Here is a 21,063-nt window from a genome sequence, read left to right as displayed (position 1 = left end):
CTCCGTACACCCAGAGCGCCGCCGCCGTGTCAGATCCGGCTGACAAAATGTGGAACTTGTATCTCCTGATGCCCGGGACATGCTTTCTGTGCATCAGGAGATACAAATTCCACATCACTAAAGCGATTTTTCACTTGCCGATACTGAATCGATTCAAAATATTTTTGAATCGATTCAGTATCGGCAAGTGAAAAATCGCGATAATCGCGGGAATCGATTTTTTTCTTACATCCCTAGTTCACACAGTATCCGACTTATATAAATATACATTTTTCAATGAATTAGTTTTTCTTAGCCCTATGGTCTAACTTTTCTTTTACCTGTACATTGTGTCTATCCCCTCCTGTTTCTCCTCCTCCCCCCTTTCTTTCTTCCACTCGCCTTCATTTTGTTGATTCTCTAGTATATTCCTATTTTCCACAATTTACTTTGTCTCCTGATTATCCCAACATAGGACATACCGTATATACTCGAGTATAGGCCGAGTTTTTCAGCACGATTTTTCGTGCTGAAAACACCCCCCTCGGCTTATACTCGAGTGAACTCCCCCACCCGCAGTGGTCTTCAACCTGCGGACCTCCAGAGGTTTCAAAACTACAACTCCCAGCAAGCCCGGGCAGCCATCGGCTGTCCGGGCTTGCTGGGAGTTGTAGTTTTGAAACCTCCGGAGGTCCGCAGGTTGAAAACCACTGCGGCCTTCAACATCATCCAGCCCCCTCTCACCCCCTTTAGTTCTGAGTACTCACCTCCGCTCGGCGCTGGTCCGGTCCTGCAGGGCTGTCCGGTGAGGAGGTGGTCCGGGCTGCTATCTTCACCGGGGAGGCCTCTTCTAAGCGCTTCGGGCCCGGCCTCAGAATAGTCACGTTGCCTTGACAACGACGCAGATACGTCGCTGTCAAGGCAACGGCTCTATTCCGGGCCGGAAGCGCGGAGAAGAGGCGCCCCCGGTGAAGATAGCAGCCCGGACCACCTCCTCACCGGACCACCTCCTTACCGGACAGCCCTGCAGGACCGGACCAGCGCCGAGCGGAGGTGAGTACTCAGAACTAAAGGGGGTGAGAGGGGGCTGGATGATGTTGAAGGCCGCAGTGGTCTTCAACCTGCGGACCTCCGGAGGTTTCAAAACTACAACTCCCAGCAAGCCCGGACAGCCGATGGCTGCCCGGGCTTGCTGGGAGTTGTAGTTTTGAAACCTCTGGAGGTCCGCATGTTGAAGGCCGCAGTGGTCTTCAACCTGCGGACCTCCGGAGGTTTCAAAACTACAACTCCCAGCAAGCCCGGACAGCCGATGGCTGCCCGGGCTTGCTGGGAGTTGTAGTTTTGAAACCTCTGGAGGTCCGCAGGTTGAAGACCACTGAGGGCGAATGATGAGAAGAGGATAATGAAGGGGGGGGGGGGGGGGGTGTGGGGATGATGAAGGGGGGTGGGGATGATGAAGGGGGGGGGGGGTGTGGGATGATTACAAGGGTATGATGAAGGGGGGATGTGTGGGATGATGACAAGGGGATGATGAAGGGGGGATGTGTGGGATAAGGGGATGTGTGGGATGATGACAAGGGGATGATGAAGGGGGGATGTGTGGGATAAGGGGATGTGTGGGATGATGACAAGGGGATGATGAAGGGGGGATGTGTGGGATGATGACAAGGGGATGATGAAGGGGGGATGTGTGGGATGATAAGGGGATGTGTGGGATGATGACAAGGGGATGATGAAGGGGGGATGTGTGGGATGATGACAAGGGGATGATGAGGATGTTAATGACGGGTCTGGATGATGACAGGGGGGGATGAGGTATTTCCCACCCTAGGCTTATACTCGAGTCAATAACTTTTCCTGGGATTTTGGGTTGAAATTAGGGGTCTCGGCTTATACTCGGGTCGGCTTATACTCGAGTATATACGGTACTTTAGGACTATGGGGGAGATTTATCAAAACCTGTCCAGAGGAAAAGTGGCCCAGTTGCCCATAGCAACCAATCAGTTCGCTTCATTTTTTTTTTTTTTTTAACAAGGCCTCTGCAAAATGAAAGACGCAATCTGATTGGTTGCTATGGGCAACTTTTCCTCTGGACATGTTTTGATAAATCTCCCCATCTTTTAGCCTATATTTCTATATACACACAAAACAATAGGAAATGGGAAAGACTGTTTAATAATTCCTTTATATTCAATGCAATGGGACAATAAAAAATGGTTGGAAAGGAGGACATAGCCCCTATCATGCATTAATGTTTTTAAATATCATGAAATCTAAAATGATGTTAAATGTTCTACATCCTGCCTGGAGGTTGTCACACCCCATTAATATGCCAACTGCAACTATTCTTCTCAGTAGTAGCCTACAAGGTGAAAGTGGACATGTTACAGTCCCGTTTACACTACAGAGATTCTGAGCGGAATAGTCACAAATATTCCATTTGCAGTCGCCTTCCATTGATTTCAATGGGAATTCCAGGGCTCAGGTCACACGTCAGAAGTTCCATAGCAAAATGTCTGACATGGAACTGGATTCTGGGAGAAGAGTGAACAGGTTATGAGAAGTCCCATCTGTCAATGGGAAGGAGCTAAATACGTCAAATGCTGATTCCTGATTAATTTGGCTTCATTTACCATAGAGTAGGAATATCAAAGATCCACAGGGGATTTGAGTAAATACATTTTCCTCGCTGAATTTGTTCAGTGTGAACAAGCCCTAAATGTGCTACACCTAAATGCCATTTGTGCAGAAAGGTTAAGTATAAGTTATTGTTTGAAATCCTTTCACAGGAAGGTTTCACTCTATGAATGGCTGACAGCCATACTTGTAAGAGTATGCATTAACCTGTCCAGGACAAAGGGCGTACAGGTCGCCCTTGCGTCCTGGCACTTAAAGGGGTACTCCGCCCCTCAACATCTTATTCCCTATCTACATGGCGGGGGTCCCTGCAGTACCCGGTATTCATTTAGAATGCCAGCTGTGGTACCGGAGGTTCGTGACGTCACGGACACCCCCCCTCGTGATATCACACCCCACCCCCTCAATGCAAGTCTATGCGAGGTGGCGTGGCCGTGACGTCAGCGCCACATAGCTAGTCATCAGGCACGGTGCTGCAGCAGAGATCGTGGGGTGTCCCAGCGGCGGGACCCCCGCGATAAGACATCTTATCCCTTATCCTTTGGATAGGGGATAAGATGTCTTGGGGTGCAGTAACCCTTTAAGGACCGAGGGCATACCTGTACGCCCTGGTCCGGTTTACCGGGGTTCAAACCGTTCTCATGAGCGGAGAACCCTTCAAACCCAGTGGGTCCCGGTTGCTATGAGCAGCCGGCACCTACGGTTAATGCTGGGCACCACTGGGCTGACGCCCAGCATTAACCCTTTAGACGCCGCAATCAAAGTTGATCTCGGCATCTAAAATGCAGGATTAATGATGCCAGTTTGCTCAGTGGAGCTGATTGGGACATCTGTGCTGACCTCGCGGGTCCTAATCAGCTGAGTGGATGGCAGGAGGACCCTTACCTGCCTCTTCGCCCTCCGATCGGTCTTTTGCAGGCTGGAGCAGCATAGCAGCGATAACACTGATCAATGCTAAGCTATGGCATAGCATTGAACAGTATATGCAGTCTTTCCTTTCCTAATAAAATTTTGAATCACCCCCTTTTCCCATCTTTTAAATAAAATAATGTGATAAATAAAAATAATCATATGAGGTACTGCCGCGTGCGTAAATGTCTGGACTATTAAAATATAAGGTTAGGTAAACCACACAGTCAATGGCGTACACGTGTACACATAAAAAAAACACCAAGTCCAAAACTGTGCATTTTTTGATCACTTCATATACCATAAAACTTTTTTATAAAAAGCGATCAAAAATTCCCATCAAAATAAAAAATGGTACAGATAAAAACTACAGATCACGGCATAAAAAAATTAGCCATCATACAGCCCCATATGCGAAAAAAAAAAAAAAAGTTATAGGGGTCAGAAGATGACAATTTTAAACATACTAATTTTGCTACATGTACTTATAATTTTTTGTTTTTTTAATTTCACCCAAATATATATTTTTGGGGTTTTGCCATAGATTTTGTTATTAAGTGATTGATGTCATTACAAAGTACAATAGCTGACACAAAAAACAAGCCCTTATATGGGTCTGTAGGTGCAAAATTGAAAGCGTTATGATTTTTAGAAAGGGAGAAGAAAAAAATGTGCAAAAACCAAAATTGGCCTGGTCCTTTATGTCAAAATGGGCTTTGTACTTAAAGGGGTTCTCCGGTGCTTACACATCTTTTCCCCTATCCAAAGGATAGGGGATAAGATGCCTGACCGCGGAAGTCCCGCCGCTGGGGACCTCCGTTTGTAATCAGTCCCCGGAGCGTGTTCGCTCCGGGACTGACTACAGGCAACCACCGGGCCAGCGGCGTGTGACGTCACGCCTCCGCCCCCGTGTGACATCACGCTCCGCCCCTCAATGCAACCCTACGGGAGGGGGCGTGACAGCTATCACGCCCCCTCCCGTAGGCTTGCATTGAGGGGCGGAGCGTGACGTCACACGGGGCGGAGGCGTGTGTAAGCACGGGAGGGTAGGGATGTCCAGATACAATTTTTTTAAGACCGAGTACGAGTACGATACTTTAATTCTAGTACTCGCCGATACCAAGTACGAGTACTTATATTTTAAAGGGAATCTGACACCAGGGTGACCCGGTCTCTGGCGCTGCTTACCGTATGATATGTGGGTCCTTGTAGTGTACAATGGAGGCGGCTGCTGTAGTATGAGCAAAGATTTCTCTCTTCTCCATTGAACAGAACAGGGAATTTGCATTGGCGGCGAGAACGATGACCACATGGTGAGCAGCTGTAGAAACCAGGTCACCTGACCTATCTACCTATAAATTCAAGTTAGTGCAGGTGACTCTGCTGTAAGATTGCCTTTAATAGTAGGTAGTATTCCCTTGCAGACATTAGCAGCAGCCCCCCTGTAGACAGCAGCCCCCCTGTAGACATAAATAGCAGCCCCCCTGTAGACAGTGGGCCCCCATTTAAACAGCAGCAGGGCCCCCCTTAAGACAGCAGCAGGGCCCCCTCCTTTAGACAGCAGCAGGGGCCCCCCTTTAGACAGCAGCAGGGGCCCCCCCTTTAGACAGCAGCAGGGGCCCCCCTTTAGACAGCAGCAGGGGCCCCCCTTTAGACAGCAGCAGGGGCCCCCCTTTAGACAGCACCAGGGGCCCCCCTTTAGACAGCACCAGGGGCCCCCCTTTAGACAGCAGCAGGGGGCCCCTGTTTAGACAGCAGCAGGGGGCCCCCATTTAAACAGCAGCAGGGCCCCCCCCCGGTAGACATTAGTAGAAGCCCCCCTCCTTGCAGGCAGCTCACCTCTGTCGGGTGCTGCCGCTCCACTGCCCCGTTCTCCCGTCCTCCGGTCCGCATCATGTCGTCCTATGGAGGAGCATGTGACATATACATCACTCTGCTTCCTCCGTAGCGTTACGCCGGGTGCAGGGGAGGAGGCGGAATGACGTGTGTGTCACATGCTCCTCCATAGGAGGACATGATGCGGCCCGGAGGACGGAAGATCGGGACAGTGGAGCGGCAGCAGGTATTGGGCATGGTATCGGGGACATTAAACGAGTCCCCGATACCATGCAAATAGCTAGTATTGGCACCGATACCAGTATCGGGACATCCCTACTTAAGGGGTTAAGAAATATTGATCAATCAATCATTAAGGAAGAGTGGGTACTTTCATAAGCCCAAATACATGCACCTTGTTGACTAGTTTTGATACTTAAAACTGTTTTCTATAGATATAACTAAACAACTTTTAAAATTATTTAGGAATTATAACAAGTCAATTTGAATGTTTGTTCCACATGATCATACCTACCAAGACTACCTGATGCAAACGCAGACTGCAGTGCCCCAGCAAAACCTGGAACCATTTGCTGGTAATAGACTGTATCAGCACAAACACAAGCTGCAGCTCCAACAGCTCCTGGCCAACTGCGGATAGGTCGCGGGAATCCAACCAGGAAGACGGGCAAAGTGAAAAGTGCCAGTAGAGGTGAGGAGAGGAGAGCAGAGAGGATGATGAAGGTCAGCACCACGGGGAAGAAGATGATGTTCACTGTGATCAGACTGCTGGTCGATTTCCTCCTCTGCTTCTTCTCTGTCCAGGACGTCAGCAGAACAGTCAATGCAAACTGCAGCTTAGAGACTAACTGGCATAGCCGGTCACGTATTACAGCAACCTGAGGAAGGGGGCAAGAGGTAAAATGACACATCTACAATGCAGGATAACACCTTGAAGAGACTTTAGCAAGAAACTATGGTAATTTTTTCTAACATTATGGGGTACTGAGTGCAGATTGATGGGGAAAATGAGAAATGTTTCTCTTTTAGCACAAGTCCACAGCACAACATAACGTGAAACAGCAACAGGATCTGAAGACTTTCCGAATGCATTGTACACCATTGGCTTACATAACTAGTGGTCATGGGCTGTTGTGAACATGTACAATACATATCTAGGGATGCCATACATAATGTGGTGAATTCAGCACATGCAGGTTACCTTCACACAGGCAAGGACAGGGTCTAGATCTGGACACCAGAATACAGTATGTTGCTGTTCACACCAAGGGCGGAAAGGTAACTACCGTATTTTTCGCCCTATAGGATGCACCGGCATATAAGACGCACCCAATTTTAAAGGTGCAAAATCTAGAAAAAAAAAAAAGATTCTGCACCCAAAAGTGATCTTCGACCTGCGGACCTCCAGATGTTGCAAAACTACAACTCCCAGCATGCCCGGACAGCCGTTGGCAGGTTGAAGACCACTGGATAGGAGGGAATACTCCCGTCACCGCTGCCCTGGATGTCGCTCCATCGCTGTCGCCGCGTCCCCGGGGTGTCCTCGACGCTCCGGACGTCTTCTTCCCCAGGATCCACGCTCTCCGTCGCCGTCATCACGCCGCTACGCACGCCGCTATTATTGGATGACGGGACGGCGTGCGAGATGACGTGATGACGTCGAAGGAGAGCGCCGCCATGCAGGGGATCCCAGCATGGAGCAGACACCGAGGAGTCAGGTAAGGTCCCTCCCGGTGTCCTGTAAGCTGTTCGGGACGCCGCGATTTTACCGTGGCAGTCCCGAACAACCCGACTGAGCAGCCGGGTTACTGTCACTTTCGCTTCAGACGCGGCGGTCAGCTTTGATCGCCGTGTCTGAAGGGTTAATACAGGGCATCACCGCGATCGGTGATGTCCCGTATTAGCCGCGGGTCCCGGCCGTTGATGGCCGCAGGGACTGACCAGATAGGGGTGTATTCGCCGTATAAGACGCACCAAATTTTACCCCCCAGTTTTGGGGAAGAAAAAGTGCGTCTTATATGGCGAAAAATACGGTAGGTATTTTTTTTGTATTTTACTTTGGTTGGTGATTAGATGTGATGTACAGTAATTATAGGCTTAGCTTACTTAGTATTTGTACCCTAACCAAGGGATGGGTGTTAGCAGCGATACTAGTGGGGAAGACTAGAGATGAGCGAACTTACAGTAAATTCGATTCGTCACGAACTTCTCGGCTGTTGATGACTTATCCTGCATAAATTAGTTCAGCTTTCAGGTGCTCCGGTGGGCTGGAAAAGGTGGATACAGTCCTAGATGACTCTTTCCTAGGAATGCATCCACCTTTTCCAGCCCACCGGAACACCGGAAAGCTGAACTAATTTACGCAGGAAAAGTCATCAACTGCCAAGTCTAGAAGTTTGTGACGAATCGAATTTACTGTAAGTTCGTTCATCTCTAGGGAAGACTTTTATGTGCCTTTTATTCTGCTTACTTTCTTGTGATGTACTGTATTGTTTTTATAACTATTTTTGAGGTTTACTGGGATTTTTCATTGGATGTCACATGATAAACTGTTATCAGCTATATAAGTTGTATACTTTGGTAAACACAGCTTTATTATGTTATCTATAAAGATATTTATCCTGTACGACCTGTATGACCTCATTGTATCAGCTTATCGTGATCTTTAGTATGATGATATTTCCTCTTGATATGTCATGTAGGTATGTTTAATATAGTTCAAAAAGGTAAGTGGTGTGTGAACTTATCCTTATGCAATGTGTGATGTGTTTCATGTTTTGTTTTATTAGACAGACTAATAATGTCCTTATTATGGCTCACATATTGTCCCAATATTGGGTGTAAAAAGGTGTCCTATATAGGATTAATGTGATGTATAGCATGTTAAACAAATTTTAGTAATAGTTAAACAAAAGTAATAGTCTTACGTTACATCTTACAGTTTTTTGTGTTTCTTCATATTCTGTGTTATATGTTTTGAAATGTAATACGCAACAGGGTTTGTTAAATGGCAAAATAACACTAAGAATATTGGTTATAAGTCTATACAACATAGATAAGAGTCTGTGCATGTGGTAATGGACACAGCGTAATAAAAAAAAAAACATTTCAGAGATGTGAATTTAGTTTACCATGTGCTGCCTCATCCCCCCCCCCCCCCATGTCATACTCACTGCATTTAGGAAGATAATATATGAGGAACTATTATGGACTATTCACACGTACAGTATTCTGCGCAGATTTGATGCGCAGGATTTTCTGCTGCAGATTTCAATGTAAACTGAATGACTGAACACAGCTTTAAATCCTGCGCATCAAATCTGCACAGAATACTGTACATGTGACCCTAAAGAAACATTTCGGAGGATGGTGGTCACCAGTGATTTCATATGCTTAGCTAATAAAACTGTCCGCATAGGGCACAAAATGGATGCTTATTTTATTCATAAACAAAAAAGTGACCCCAAGTGCTACTGTTTGTAGACTCCACATATCTCAGCTTCCAGGACCACTGACATGGAGGAAGACAGGAGCATTGGGGGTTATCTTTTCTTATATATAAAATGCATTTTGTTAGTAATGTGACAAATGTAAGGCTGTGGACACCACTGACATGGAAAAACTGTTCATCATATATGTCAATGGTTATCATGAGATTAAAAAAAAAAAATAATAATATTGCCCTCATTTTCAGGCTGTAATCTCCTTTACCTGTTTTAAGGCATTTTTATGTACAATTCTTCCCCCTTCCCCCAATGTTGGCATATCTAACAATTAAAGCAGATCTGTCAACAAGTTTTTGATGTATAAAACTTTGTTTTGATAATCGACCGCTCCAGTGGAGAGATATCACACTTTAAATTCATATGCAAAGTAGCCTTAAAGGGGTACTCCGTCCCTAGACATCTTGTCCCCTATCCAAAGGATAGGGGATAAGATGTCAGATCGCCGTGGTCCCGCCGCTGGGGACCCCCGCAATATAGCAAGCAGCACCCACCTGTAACTGCTTCCGGAAGCGCTGGAGGCTCCCAGGCTATTTCCTCCCGACCGGGTGCTGTTTCCTATATTGCGGGGGTCCCCGGTATAGAGGCGGGACCCCGGCCATCTGACATCTTATCCCCTATCCTTTGGATAGGGGATAAGATGTCTAGGGTCGGAGTACCCCTTTAAGAGCCCAGGAGGTGTTGCCCTGGGCTACAAGAGTCCAGCAAAGTTCACCCCATCCACTTGTTAGCAACACCTCTTGAAGATTACAAGGGAGGTTACAAGCACCCCAGAGGCGTTGCTAATATGAGGAGGTGATGAACTTTACTAAGCTTTTGTAGGTCAGGGTAACAATTACTGGGCTTTTAAGGCTACTTCACATATAGATTCAAAGTGTGATATCTCAGTGGGGCTAATCATCAAAACAAAAGGTATGCACAGATTCAGGGTCAGAAGCCTTATACATCTTTGGCCTTAGTTTATACTTTTCTTTTGTCTGACCATAGGTCCTCTTTCAAGGGGTTGTGCCATCTTTTAAGATTATCTCCTAACCACAGGATAGGGGATAACTATTTGAATTGCAGAGGGTCCAACCACTGGGGTACCCATGATCTTGAGGACAGGGACCTTAATCACTCATTAGAATGGAGCGGCAGGTTGTGAATGGACGCCACCATTTCATTCTTTTTCAATAGGAAGCGCAAAAACAGCCTAGTACAGTGTTCAGCTGTTTCCAGAAGTTCCCCATTCTTGAAAAGGCGGGAAGCCACAGCAGTCGGAGCCCCTAAAATCAGATAGATATCCCTTATCCTGTTGATAGGGGATAACCTTATAAGATAGCACACGCGCTTTAAAGAAGAGTGCTATGCTGTTGGATCCATGTCAGAATTAGCAGAGCCGACTTTAATGTAGAGGACTTAATTGAAGATTATTTAAACATTTGCTTGATTTAGGAAGCAAATGAACAAAAAAAAATAAAAAATCAGAGCAAAGATATCCATTGTTTTGAAAAGCACTACAGTATAATTTTACTTCCAATCTGCAGTCACCAGGGCCGGCCTTAGGGGTGTGCGAGCTGTGGGGCCGGCCTTAGGGGTGTGCGAGCTGTGAGGCCGCACAGGGCGCCATAGCAACAGGGGCGCCGGGCGTCCGACACAGCTCGCACCAAGTATATGTAATTTGAATTGCCCCACCCCCGGGATTTAGCCCTGCTTTGGGCAAGCAGCGCTAAATGCCGGTGTAATGAAGAAAACTGTGCCCTGTAGCGGAATGTTACCCTCCGCACAGGGACACAGTTTTCTGCTTTGCAGGCCGCTCCCTCTCATTACATTCCCACTACCCTCCCTCAACTGTGTCCCTATGCGGAGGGTCATATGTGCGTATGGGTCAATCGGGTTTTCCCCATCCGGTTTTTGACTTTACACAGTTTTTTTTCTTGGAATTTCAATCAAACAAGTGAAACTTTATTCATAATGGAATGAAAAGTTAAAAACTTATACGGATTAACATTTGTACACACGTTTAGATACAGTTTAGCCCCGGTTTTGAGGAATCCGTTTTTAATAAAAACCTGATACGGGAACTGTATTGCAAAAACGTGGTGTGAACCCAGCGTAAGACTGATGCACCTTCTCCATGCACCATCCACTGTGCTGTCAGCGTCTCTCCATAATCTATGTAGGATCAAACAGGTCATTGAAACAATTTACTTACTAGCTATGAATTGCAAACTTACCAGAATTAGTCGTATGCCAGTATTCAGCCCGACGTTCCACCACACATTTGTGTTAAACACAAACAACTGTACAATAGATACAACAACCATCTCAAGCATGGCATTTTCTGTATTCTGCCAGATCTGAAAGAAGGGAGAAAATAAACCAATGTATCAGACAGGAACTATTAGCATATTTTTGTGCAATTACAAAATTAAAAACTTGCATCATTAGCCTTCACAAATCACACTAAATATCCATTGAAGTACATACAGTAGAGCAGTGTTTCCCAACCAGGGTGCCTCCAGCTGTTGCAAAACTACAATTCCCAGCATGCCCGGACAGCCAAAGGCTGTCCGGGCATGCTGGGAGTTGTAGTTTTGCAACAGCTGGAGTCACCCTGGTTGGGAAACACTGCTCTACTGTATGTACTTCAATGGTGGGAGTCGTAGTCAAGCTGGGAGTTGTAGTTTTGCAACAGCTGGAGTCACCCTGGTTGGGAAGCACTGCAGTAGAATATCAGTATCTATTCTATCAAGGATTAATATGTGTCCCATTGTTTTAAAAAGAAATACATGCTGTAAATTACATTGTGGACTGCGACACAGCACAGATTTGGAATATGCATTGATAAATGACACATCACTAAGGGTAGGTTCACACGAGCGGATTTACAGCGTATTTTACGCTGCGGATCTGCTGGTGAAGGCCCGCTTTATGCTGTCTTTAAATGTGCCTGCTCGTAGCAGCAATATGCCGCGACGAGCAGACTCACTGCAGCGATGTGCGCGGTGTACTCGCACATCGCGGCCACTCTCCCTGCTCTGAGCTAGGCAGAGAGCTCCCGCGATGTGCCAGTACACTGCATCTCGCACATCACAAGTGTGTCTGCTCGTAGCGGTGTATTGCCACTACGAGCAGGCACATGTAAAGCCAGCATAAAGCGGGGCCTTCACCAGCAGATCCGCAGCAAAATCCGCTGCGAAAATCCGCTCGTGTGAACGTACCCTTATATGTTGAGTCAGTGCAGAAAATGCAACAGAAAGCCAATATACAGATTAGTCCAATTGAGATGGGCGGATCCACATCCAAAATGGCAACAAAATTAATAGTAAAAATCGAAGGGTATGCATCCGAATTCTGCCACGTATTCAGCAGCATATTTTTCTGAAATAATAATATGGTGTGGGGAAAAGGCACAACACCTCTGCAGAATCACTAATACGTTTTTCCCTCAACAGACCATAGGGTAAAGGTTGTACTGTATAACTAACCCTTATCCCAGATAAAACTAAACAACACCATGACTAAACACCATCATATACCAGTCAATAGGATTTAACAAAAATAATTATTTTTACCATCCTGTAGGCCCTTGTGAATCCAATGCAGACTGACACAGAGTGCAGGTTATACAGTGAAGTGTCCAGAGAGAGGTAAGCTACCATTGCGAAAGGAGAGACTGAAAAAGAAATAAAAAATATCAATGAATACATTTCTATACATAACACGGTTTAAAAATAAGCTGACAGAAATCGGCATGTTCTCAAAAGCGCACCTCCACTCTGCCCCGGGCTTCCGGTTTCATGACGTGTCGCCGTATGGTATGTCATGTGACTTGTCACGTGACGTCCGTGCGGCGCACGTCACCCGGAGGCTCGGCATCTTACAGCAGGACAGATGTGCTCTTCCTCTGACCAGGTAGGTGAAATTATTTTCAGTTAATCACGCTACCAGCAATCTTATTGGCCCTTCTATACTATATAACCCCTGTCTGCTTTGGATACCGACACCCCCGGACGAAGGTCTAAGGACTGAAACACATGTTGGGGTGGCGGTATCCTGGGACTCTGGACTCTCATTTTCAGTGCGGTTGGTATTCATACTTTGTCTGGCTTTCTTTCATTGTAGCAGTTTTTGCACCTTTTATGCATTTGTAGCCCTTTATTTGTATATAGCCCTAATTACCATCTGCCTGCACATAGCATATATTCCTAAATGACTTACCTACATATATACTTGTAGTGCTGTAGTGCAATATATACTGTTATATCCTCACTATATAGTTAATTACATATATTTTTTTCATACCCACCGCACTATTGATGTACTCACTATTATGGACATTTATCAACGGGTCTAGTCAGGTTTTCTTTACTATAATTGTCGCAAAATTGTCGCGACTGTGACTACGCGATTTTTCGTGCGACGTTTTGACTGGAAAGCGAGAAAAGCAAGTTTTCAAAAAATTAGCTACGTAGTAATAATTTTAAAATGGACTACGGGTAGTCAGGTATTTATTAACTGCGACAGTCGCAACTGCGCAAAAAAAGTCACAACAGGGTTAAAAATTTACTAAATTTACTCCAGCTCAAACATGGAGCAGAAAAAGCTACTACCAAAGTAAAAAAGGAAAAATTGCTTACGTGAAAGAAAATTATCAACAGGCTGAAACCAGTTGATAAATAAGTCACACATAAGCAAAAAAAAAGTAAGGAAAAAATGACAAAAAAAAAGAATACACAAGCAAACATTGATAAATGTCAATCTATATTTTTACCGCACATGCATATATGAAATGTCCCAGTCTGCCGCCTATATTGTTGTGATTCCTCCTTGCTTTTAATATATTTTTACTTTTATGTATGTTTACATTATGTACCAATAAAATGTATCTATGTTTGCATAGAATTGTGTGTGAATAGTTCCTTTGTTTTCCTTTTGGGTTTATATTACTTGCAAGGTGCTATCTGTCCCCTATTCTAGGCTGCTGTAAGTGCCTGTCATGATAGCAAGATAACCTATAAGAGTAGGAAATATGCCATCATTCAACTGCTGCAGTTGGTGTATTGCCTATGCTGGGTAGAGAAGATTTCAGTAGCACCCTAGATGATGACGACTGAATATCTCAGAAACTCTGGCTTAGGCTGGGTTCACACCACGTTTTTGCAGTACAGTTCCCACGTATGTTTTGAATTTGAAAACCGTATGAAATCGTATGGAAAACCGTATGCATTGACTCTCCATTGAAAACTGTATGCCAAACGATGCATCCGGTTGTGTCCTTTTTGCATCTTATACGTTTTGGTTTTTTCCCCGTACCCAAAACAGTAGCCTACCACGTTTTTTGGTCCAGGGGAAAAAACATACATTTTTTTTTTTATAACATGGGAGTCAATGGGAACCATACAGAACCGTATGTGCGTACGGTTCCATCCATTTTGCACCATACAGTTTGTTTCTTGGAATTTCAATCAAACAAGTGAAACTTTATTCTTAATGGAGTGAAAAGTTAAAAACGTATACTTTTTTTTCTTTAAAAAAATTTATGCAACAGGACATTATTTTTCAAACCGTATACGGGTTAACATTTTTACACACGTTTTGATACAGTTTAATCCAGTTTTGAGGAATCCGTTTTTCATCTAAAAACCTGATGCAGGAACTGTATTGCAAAAACGTGGTGTGAACCCAGCCTTACTGGGATCATCTGAAAAATGGTTAACCAGCTATAACCTGCCTGAAATAGAAAAAAAAAATGACTCACATTTAATTCCACTGCTATTAAACGTTGAAACTACAGTGATGACATTGCCGTACGTTGTCCACATGATGCTGCCGCCACAGGGGTCATGTGCCATATATGTAGGTACAGACCGGTGTGTCCGATGTTCATTGTATGCAATGTCACCGCAGCAGGCCTAGTTAGGCCCACCAGACCACAGTAGTGGTGGAATTACGGGTAAGTATGGCATTTTTTTAATTGTTTGGCTGCGTTCAATCCGAAGGCAGTTTTTAGAGAATTTAGTAACATCCCTTTTAGAGATGAGCGAACTTACAGTAAATTCGATTCGTCACGAACTTCTCGGCTCGGCAGTTGATGACTTATCCTGCGTAAACTAGTTCAGCTTTCAGGTGCTCCGGTGGGCTGGAAAAGGTGGATACAGTCCTAGGAAAGAGTCTCCTAGGACTGTATCCACCTTTTCCAGCCCACCGGAGCAAGCTGAACTAATTTATGCAGGAAAAGTCATCAACTGCCGAGCCTTGAAGTTCGTGACGAATTGAATTTACTGTAAGTTCGCTCATCTCTAATCCCTTTAAAAAGCATAATGCCACTGATGCAATACTTAGTGTTTCTGGTCTTTCATTACATTTTTATTTTCTACTTCTTACCCAGCATGAGCAAAATTCTCCTTACAAGAGCGGCTTTCTGTAATCGGCTTTGTTTCTTCATGAAGACATTGAACATCCGGATATCATTCTGGAAAAAGGGATTTCGTACAATCCCCAATATATAAGCACCTTGAATTTCTTTGAGAATCCATAAAAAAGCTAAAAGTACAATGAGACAATATCCGACAATAGCCTGAGGACTTTGTAAGGAAAAGGTGGAATAACAGTAGTGATGTAACAAGCTGGACTCCAGCAGAACCAGTATAAGAATGCTGCAGTACACCACAGGTTCCTTCCAAGTCATCTTCCAGAAGGTATTACAGTTATTTGTGGATTTCCACTGTTTCCTCATGCGATGTTTGAGAACAATTCCAATCTCTGTTAAGTTAAGACTGAGAATAAATCCAAGTCCAGCTATGAAGAGAACCAGACCAATGGAGTTTGGAATGAAATATGCTGATATGGTGATCCCGAGTGATATTAAAAATGTGACCAGCAACCTGTAAGATATAAAACAAAATCTTAAAAAAAAAAAAAAAAAAACAGGAAAATGCAAGAAAAAAATTATAGTGTAGTCATAAATCCAAAACATGTCAGTATGGGTCTGCGTTATGTAAGGTCCTTCAGCTACATGAGCAAACTAAAACACGCGGGTGATCATGCCATATGTAAGTTGAGTAGCTAGGTGACCCATGGGGTCATCCATGAATGAGGCTAACTGGTGATAGGAAGGTGTCCTAGATCTGGAACAGGGAACCCTGAAGCTGTGATGATCTACTGAAAGAATATGGAGGGTTCTGAAAATCTACTGTAAAAAAAAAATAAGTATCTACTGTAAAACCGTGGTTGACCACGGTTTTGTCTCCGGATTAAAAACCGTACTTCAACCGAACACGTTTTTTTTTTTTTTTTAACATGGACGTCAATGGGAAACACACATGTATACGGTTCCATACGGGAAACCGCATACGGTTTTTACTTTGCACATGTGCATTTGCATCCTTAAAGGGGTACTCCGGTGAAAACCTTTTTTCTTTTAAATCAACTGGTGGCAGAAAGTTAAACATATTTGTAAATTACTTCTATTAAAAAATCTTAATCCTTCCAGTACTTATTAGCTGCTGAATGCTACAGAGGAAATTCCTTTCTTTTTGGAACACTGATGACATCACGAGCACAGTGCTCTCTGCTGACATCTCTGTCCATTTTAGCAACCATGCATAGCAGATGTGTGCTAAGGGCAGCATGGTAGATTAGTGGTTAGCACTGCTGCCTTGCAGTGCTGGGGACTTGGGTTCAAATCCCACTAAGGACAACAATAAATAAAGCGTTATTATAATAACGTCAGCAGAGAGAACTGTGCTCGTGATGTCATCAGAGAGCATTCCAAAAAGAAACGAATTTCCTCTGTAGTATTCAGCAGCTAATAAGTACAGGATGGATTAAGATTTTTTTAATAGAAGTAATTTACAAATATGTTTAACTTTCTTCCACCAGTTGATTTAAAAGAAAAAAGGTTTTCACCGGAGTACCCCTTTAAGTCCCCACCCAACACCCCTCCCATTAAAAATGGACAAAATTTTCAAAAAACTATATATATTTTTTTTATATATAAACGGACGGAACCGTATGCAGTTTTAAATAGTATACGGTTTAAAAACACATACTGTTTACTTTTTCCATACAGTTCCATCCGGGTTTTTTTGCCATACGGTTTTCTTTAGAAAAACTGATTGAAAACAGTATGGCAAAAACGTGGTGTGAACCCAGCATGACCTAGATAAATGCTGATGCTAGAGTGAGAATAGACCATCCACTTCCCATGCAAATCTGCACTAGAATCAGTGCAGCCGTTCTATTCGGTGAGTACTGCAGAATAAAGTTTATTGTGCACTGCTGACTGAACTACAACCGGTCTCCTCAGCACTGTCGGCGATCAACAGGTTCACAATCCCTGCCCTAGAAGTTAAAGAAGATATTTGGTGCACACTCAAAAGAGAAGGTCAAAAAGAACTGGTGAGTTCACCTGACCCCTTGTATAGAACTATTTAAGAAGATTATAATAACAGGATAATCGCATAAAATTGTCTCCTATTTTTAAATAATAATCTGTGACATATACTTTACTTTTAAATTGGTTGCACCCCCCCAGCTCGGATTTTTATGATTGCAAACTAATGTGGTGACCTTACTGACATCATATCACCTGACTGGCGCACAGTAATTGACTACTACAGGACAGAAGACCATAAGGTCAGGTTCACATGCAGTTTCTTTGGTACATATTTTAGCACTACATGCGATGAGCCACACAGGCTCCTGTGGAGTGCTAGCTGGTTGGCTATAACGCTGTCTCCGTGCACCCTACGGAAAGGGGGACTGATGTCATGAAACACCAGCAGTGGAACACGTGCTAAAATGGCTAGGAGGAGGTGGCAAAATGTTAACCTCGGATTTGGCTGGGCAAGGTGCAAGATACTTATATTAAAGGGGTACTCCGCACCCCTAGACATCTTATGCCCTATCCAAAGGATAGGGCATAAGATGTCAGATCGCCGGGGTCCCGCTGCTGGGGGCCCCCGGGATCTCGGCTGCAGCACCCACCTGTACGGCTTCCACCTCACACTGGAAACGCTGAAGGCTTCGGGAGGGGGCGTGATGGACCTCCCATAGACTTGCATTGAGGGGGCGGGGCATGACGTCACACGGGGTGGAGTCATGACGTCACGCTCATCCGCCATTTTGGTCGGGATCCGAAGCCTCCAGTGTTGCCAGTGTGAGGTGGAAGCTGTACAGGTGGGTGCTGCAGCCGAGATCCCAGGGGTCCCCAGCAGCGGGACCCTGGCGATCTGACATCTTATCCCCTATCCTTTGGATAGGGGATAAGATGTCTAGGGGTGCGGAGTACCCCTTTAAATCCTGAAGAAGGATGCAGGCTGTAAACCCAGAAACATGTTTATAAAGCCATTCAAGAGTATTTTCTATAACAATAATGCATTGCGGATCTGGCAGTGATTTGTAGAGTTGAGCGAACTTACAGTAAATTGGCTCGTAGCGAACCTTGCAGCTCGGCTGTTGATTACTTTAGTCTGCATGAATTATTTTAGCTTTCCAAGGGCTCCATTTGCCTGGAAAAGGTGGATACAGTTCTAGGAGACTTAAGACTGTCATCCTGGACATTTCCTGGCAATCAGAGCCCTTGGAAAGCTGAACTAATTTATGCAGACTAAAGTAATCAAGGGCCGAACCACGAGGTTCGCTACGAGCCAATTTACTGTAAGTTCATTCGACTCTAGTGATTTGCTAACCATTCATGGTTACCCTACTCATACACAAGGATATCATCAGGAAGATCATCGCCAAAGATCCACCACAGTGAATTGTTGTAAATCAAACAAAAATTAAGTTCCTCAAGGAAGTTTTTCCATTTGTGAACATTATCAACATATCATAAGCCGAAAGGCATAATAAACAATACCTTAAATTACTGGACATTGGTGACCCTCCTAATATAAATTCCAGTATTTGCTCTATTCCCCAAAGAACAAGTGCGTCAAGAGGTGGTAGGATGCCCAGAGCCCAAAGAAAGGGCAGAAACAGAAAGATAACATGTAAGACTTTGTTGGCCAAAAGTAAAGCTGGTATAGTTGTGATAAATCTGCAAAAAAGACAAAGTATAAAAAAAAAAAAAGTCATCATTACGGAGGAGTAAATTGTCTCTACAAACACAAATCGTCATTTATAAAGCTGACGTCACATCAAGAAAGTGTTATATGCTGCATGTGTATTTCTGAAAAACAGCAAAAACTGTGTTCTGACATTTGCCACAGCATACCCACAGTGTGCTCAAAGAGATATATAGACAGAACATACCCGACTAGTGACTACGTTAAGCCTGCTTCATGGCAGTAAACGCTTAAAGGGGTACTCCGCTGCTCAGCGTTCAGAACAATGCCCCGCCCCCTCAATGCAAGTCTATGGGAGGGGGCGTCACGCCCCCTCCCATAGACTTGCATTGAGGGGGCGTGACATCACAAGGGGCGGGGCCGTGACGTCTCTAAGCGTTCGGAGCAAAATGAGTACCCCTTTAATGCTGTTCTGTCACACAAATGAAACATATGCTGCGGTGAAATGGACTGGACCATGTCAGTATGTTCAGTCTGTTCATCTCTATGGCATGCTGCAGGTACGCCATGGTAAACAGCAGAACAGGTTTTACGTGCAGCTAACATCTGTTTTATTTTCCTTTTTTTTTTATTACCGTATATTTATTATAGTAACTATGTAAACCTTAAACAATCCATCAATTTCAACCTATCCAGATGGGTGGATTCATATGTTGCAGATTGCAGTAGACTGAATGTGGTAGTTTTTTCGATAGCAAGAATATAGAACTCTGAAAATGGACAAGATGGTGGCTGAAATTTCTGCCACAATATCTGTTGTGTGTGAATCCATCCTTCTGGAAGATACTGATGGCTGACATTGACACATATACCCTCAGTTTGCATAAAACCCAGACCGGAAGCTCAAGTACAGTCAACACTGAATTATAAAGCTGAATGGGTAAATTCACAAGGCCAGATGAACTACAATGTGCCAAAATCAAGAGTGGTTTCCAAAAGAGGGAAGAAGGAAACATACCGTATATACTCGAGTATAAGCCGAGTTTTTCAGCACGATTTTTCGTGCTGAAAACACCCCCCCTCGGCTTATACTCGAGTGAACTCTCCACCCGCAGTGGTCTTCAACCTGCGGACCTCCAGAGGTTTCAAAACTACAACTCCCAGCAAGCCCGGGCAGCCATCGGCTGTCCGGGCTTGCTGGGAGTTGTAGTTTTGAAACCTCTGGAGGTCCGCAGGTTGAAGACCACTGCGGCCTTCGACATCATCCAGCCCCCTCTCACCCCCTTTAGTTCTGTACAGTACTCGCCTCCGCTCGGCGCTGGTCCGGTGCTGCAGGACTGTCCGGAGAGGAGGTCGTCCGGTGGGATAGTGGTTCCGGGCTGCTATCTTCACCGGGAGGCCTCTTCTAAGCGCTTCGGGCCTGGCCCCAGAATAGTCACGTTGCCTTGACGACGACGCAGAGGTACGTTCATTACCAACGTACTTCTGCGTCATCGTCAAGGAAACGCCTCTATTCTGGGCCCGAAGCACGGAGAAGAGGCGCCCCCGGTGAAGATAGCAGCCCAGAACCACTATCCCACCGGACCACCTCCTCTCCGGACAGTCCTGCAGCACCGGAACAGCGCCGAGCGGAGGCGAGTACTGTACAGAACTAAAGGGGGTGAGAGGGGGCTGGATGATGTTGAAGGCCGCAGTGGTCTTCAACCTGCGGACCTCCAGAGGTTTCAAAACTACAACTCCCAGCAAGCCCGGACAGCCGATGGCTGCCCGGGCTTGCTGGGAGTTGTAGTTTTGAAACCTCTGGAGGTCCGCAGGTTGAAGACCACTGAGGGCGGATGATGACAAGAGGATGATGAAGGGGGGGTGTGGGATGATGACAAGGGGATGATGAAGGGGGGGTGTGGGATTATGACAAGGGGATGATGACAGGTGATGAGGATGAGGGTCTGGATGATGACAGGCGGTGATGATGATGAGGATGTTAATGACGGGGGTCTGGATGATGACAGGGGGGGATGATGTATTTCCCACCCTAGGCTTATACTCGAGTCAATAACTTTTCCTGGGATTTTGGGTTGAAATTAGGGGCCTCGGCTTATACTCAGGTCGGCTTATACTCGAGTATATACGGTAACCATAAAATACTGAGAGTTGCCCATAACCAGAAAGCTATTCCCCCTATTGGATTCCAATACAGAAAATAA

The 21,063-nt window shown here is 45.0% G+C and overlaps 1 protein-coding gene across 6 annotated transcripts in view; it reads right to left on the bottom strand.

Annotated features, from left to right (window-relative positions):
* PCNX4 (pecanex 4) overlaps window positions 1–21,063 on the bottom strand; it is a 51,674-nt gene that overhangs the window by 20,573 nt on the left and 10,038 nt on the right. For all 6 annotated transcript variants that reach the window (XM_056545293.1, XM_056545294.1, XM_056545296.1 and 3 more), the window contains exons 4-8: window positions 18,712–18,891; window positions 15,234–15,733; window positions 12,422–12,522; window positions 11,081–11,203; window positions 5,876–6,239 (exon numbers count right to left, since the gene is read on the bottom strand). In XM_056545293.1, coding sequence (XP_056401268.1) covers window positions 5,876–6,239; window positions 11,081–11,203; window positions 12,422–12,522; window positions 15,234–15,733; window positions 18,712–18,891 — 1,268 coding nt within the window. The remainder of the gene's footprint in view (window positions 1–5,875; window positions 6,240–11,080; window positions 11,204–12,421; window positions 12,523–15,233; window positions 15,734–18,711; window positions 18,892–21,063) is intronic.

Source organism: Hyla sarda, chromosome 11 (assembly GCF_029499605.1).
Source record: "Hyla sarda isolate aHylSar1 chromosome 11, aHylSar1.hap1, whole genome shotgun sequence".
In the NCBI taxonomy this organism is placed as follows: Eukaryota; Metazoa; Chordata; class Amphibia; order Anura; family Hylidae; genus Hyla; species Hyla sarda.
Note: the sequence above shows the minus strand (reverse complement) of the source record. Positions and strands in the feature narration are given on the sequence as shown.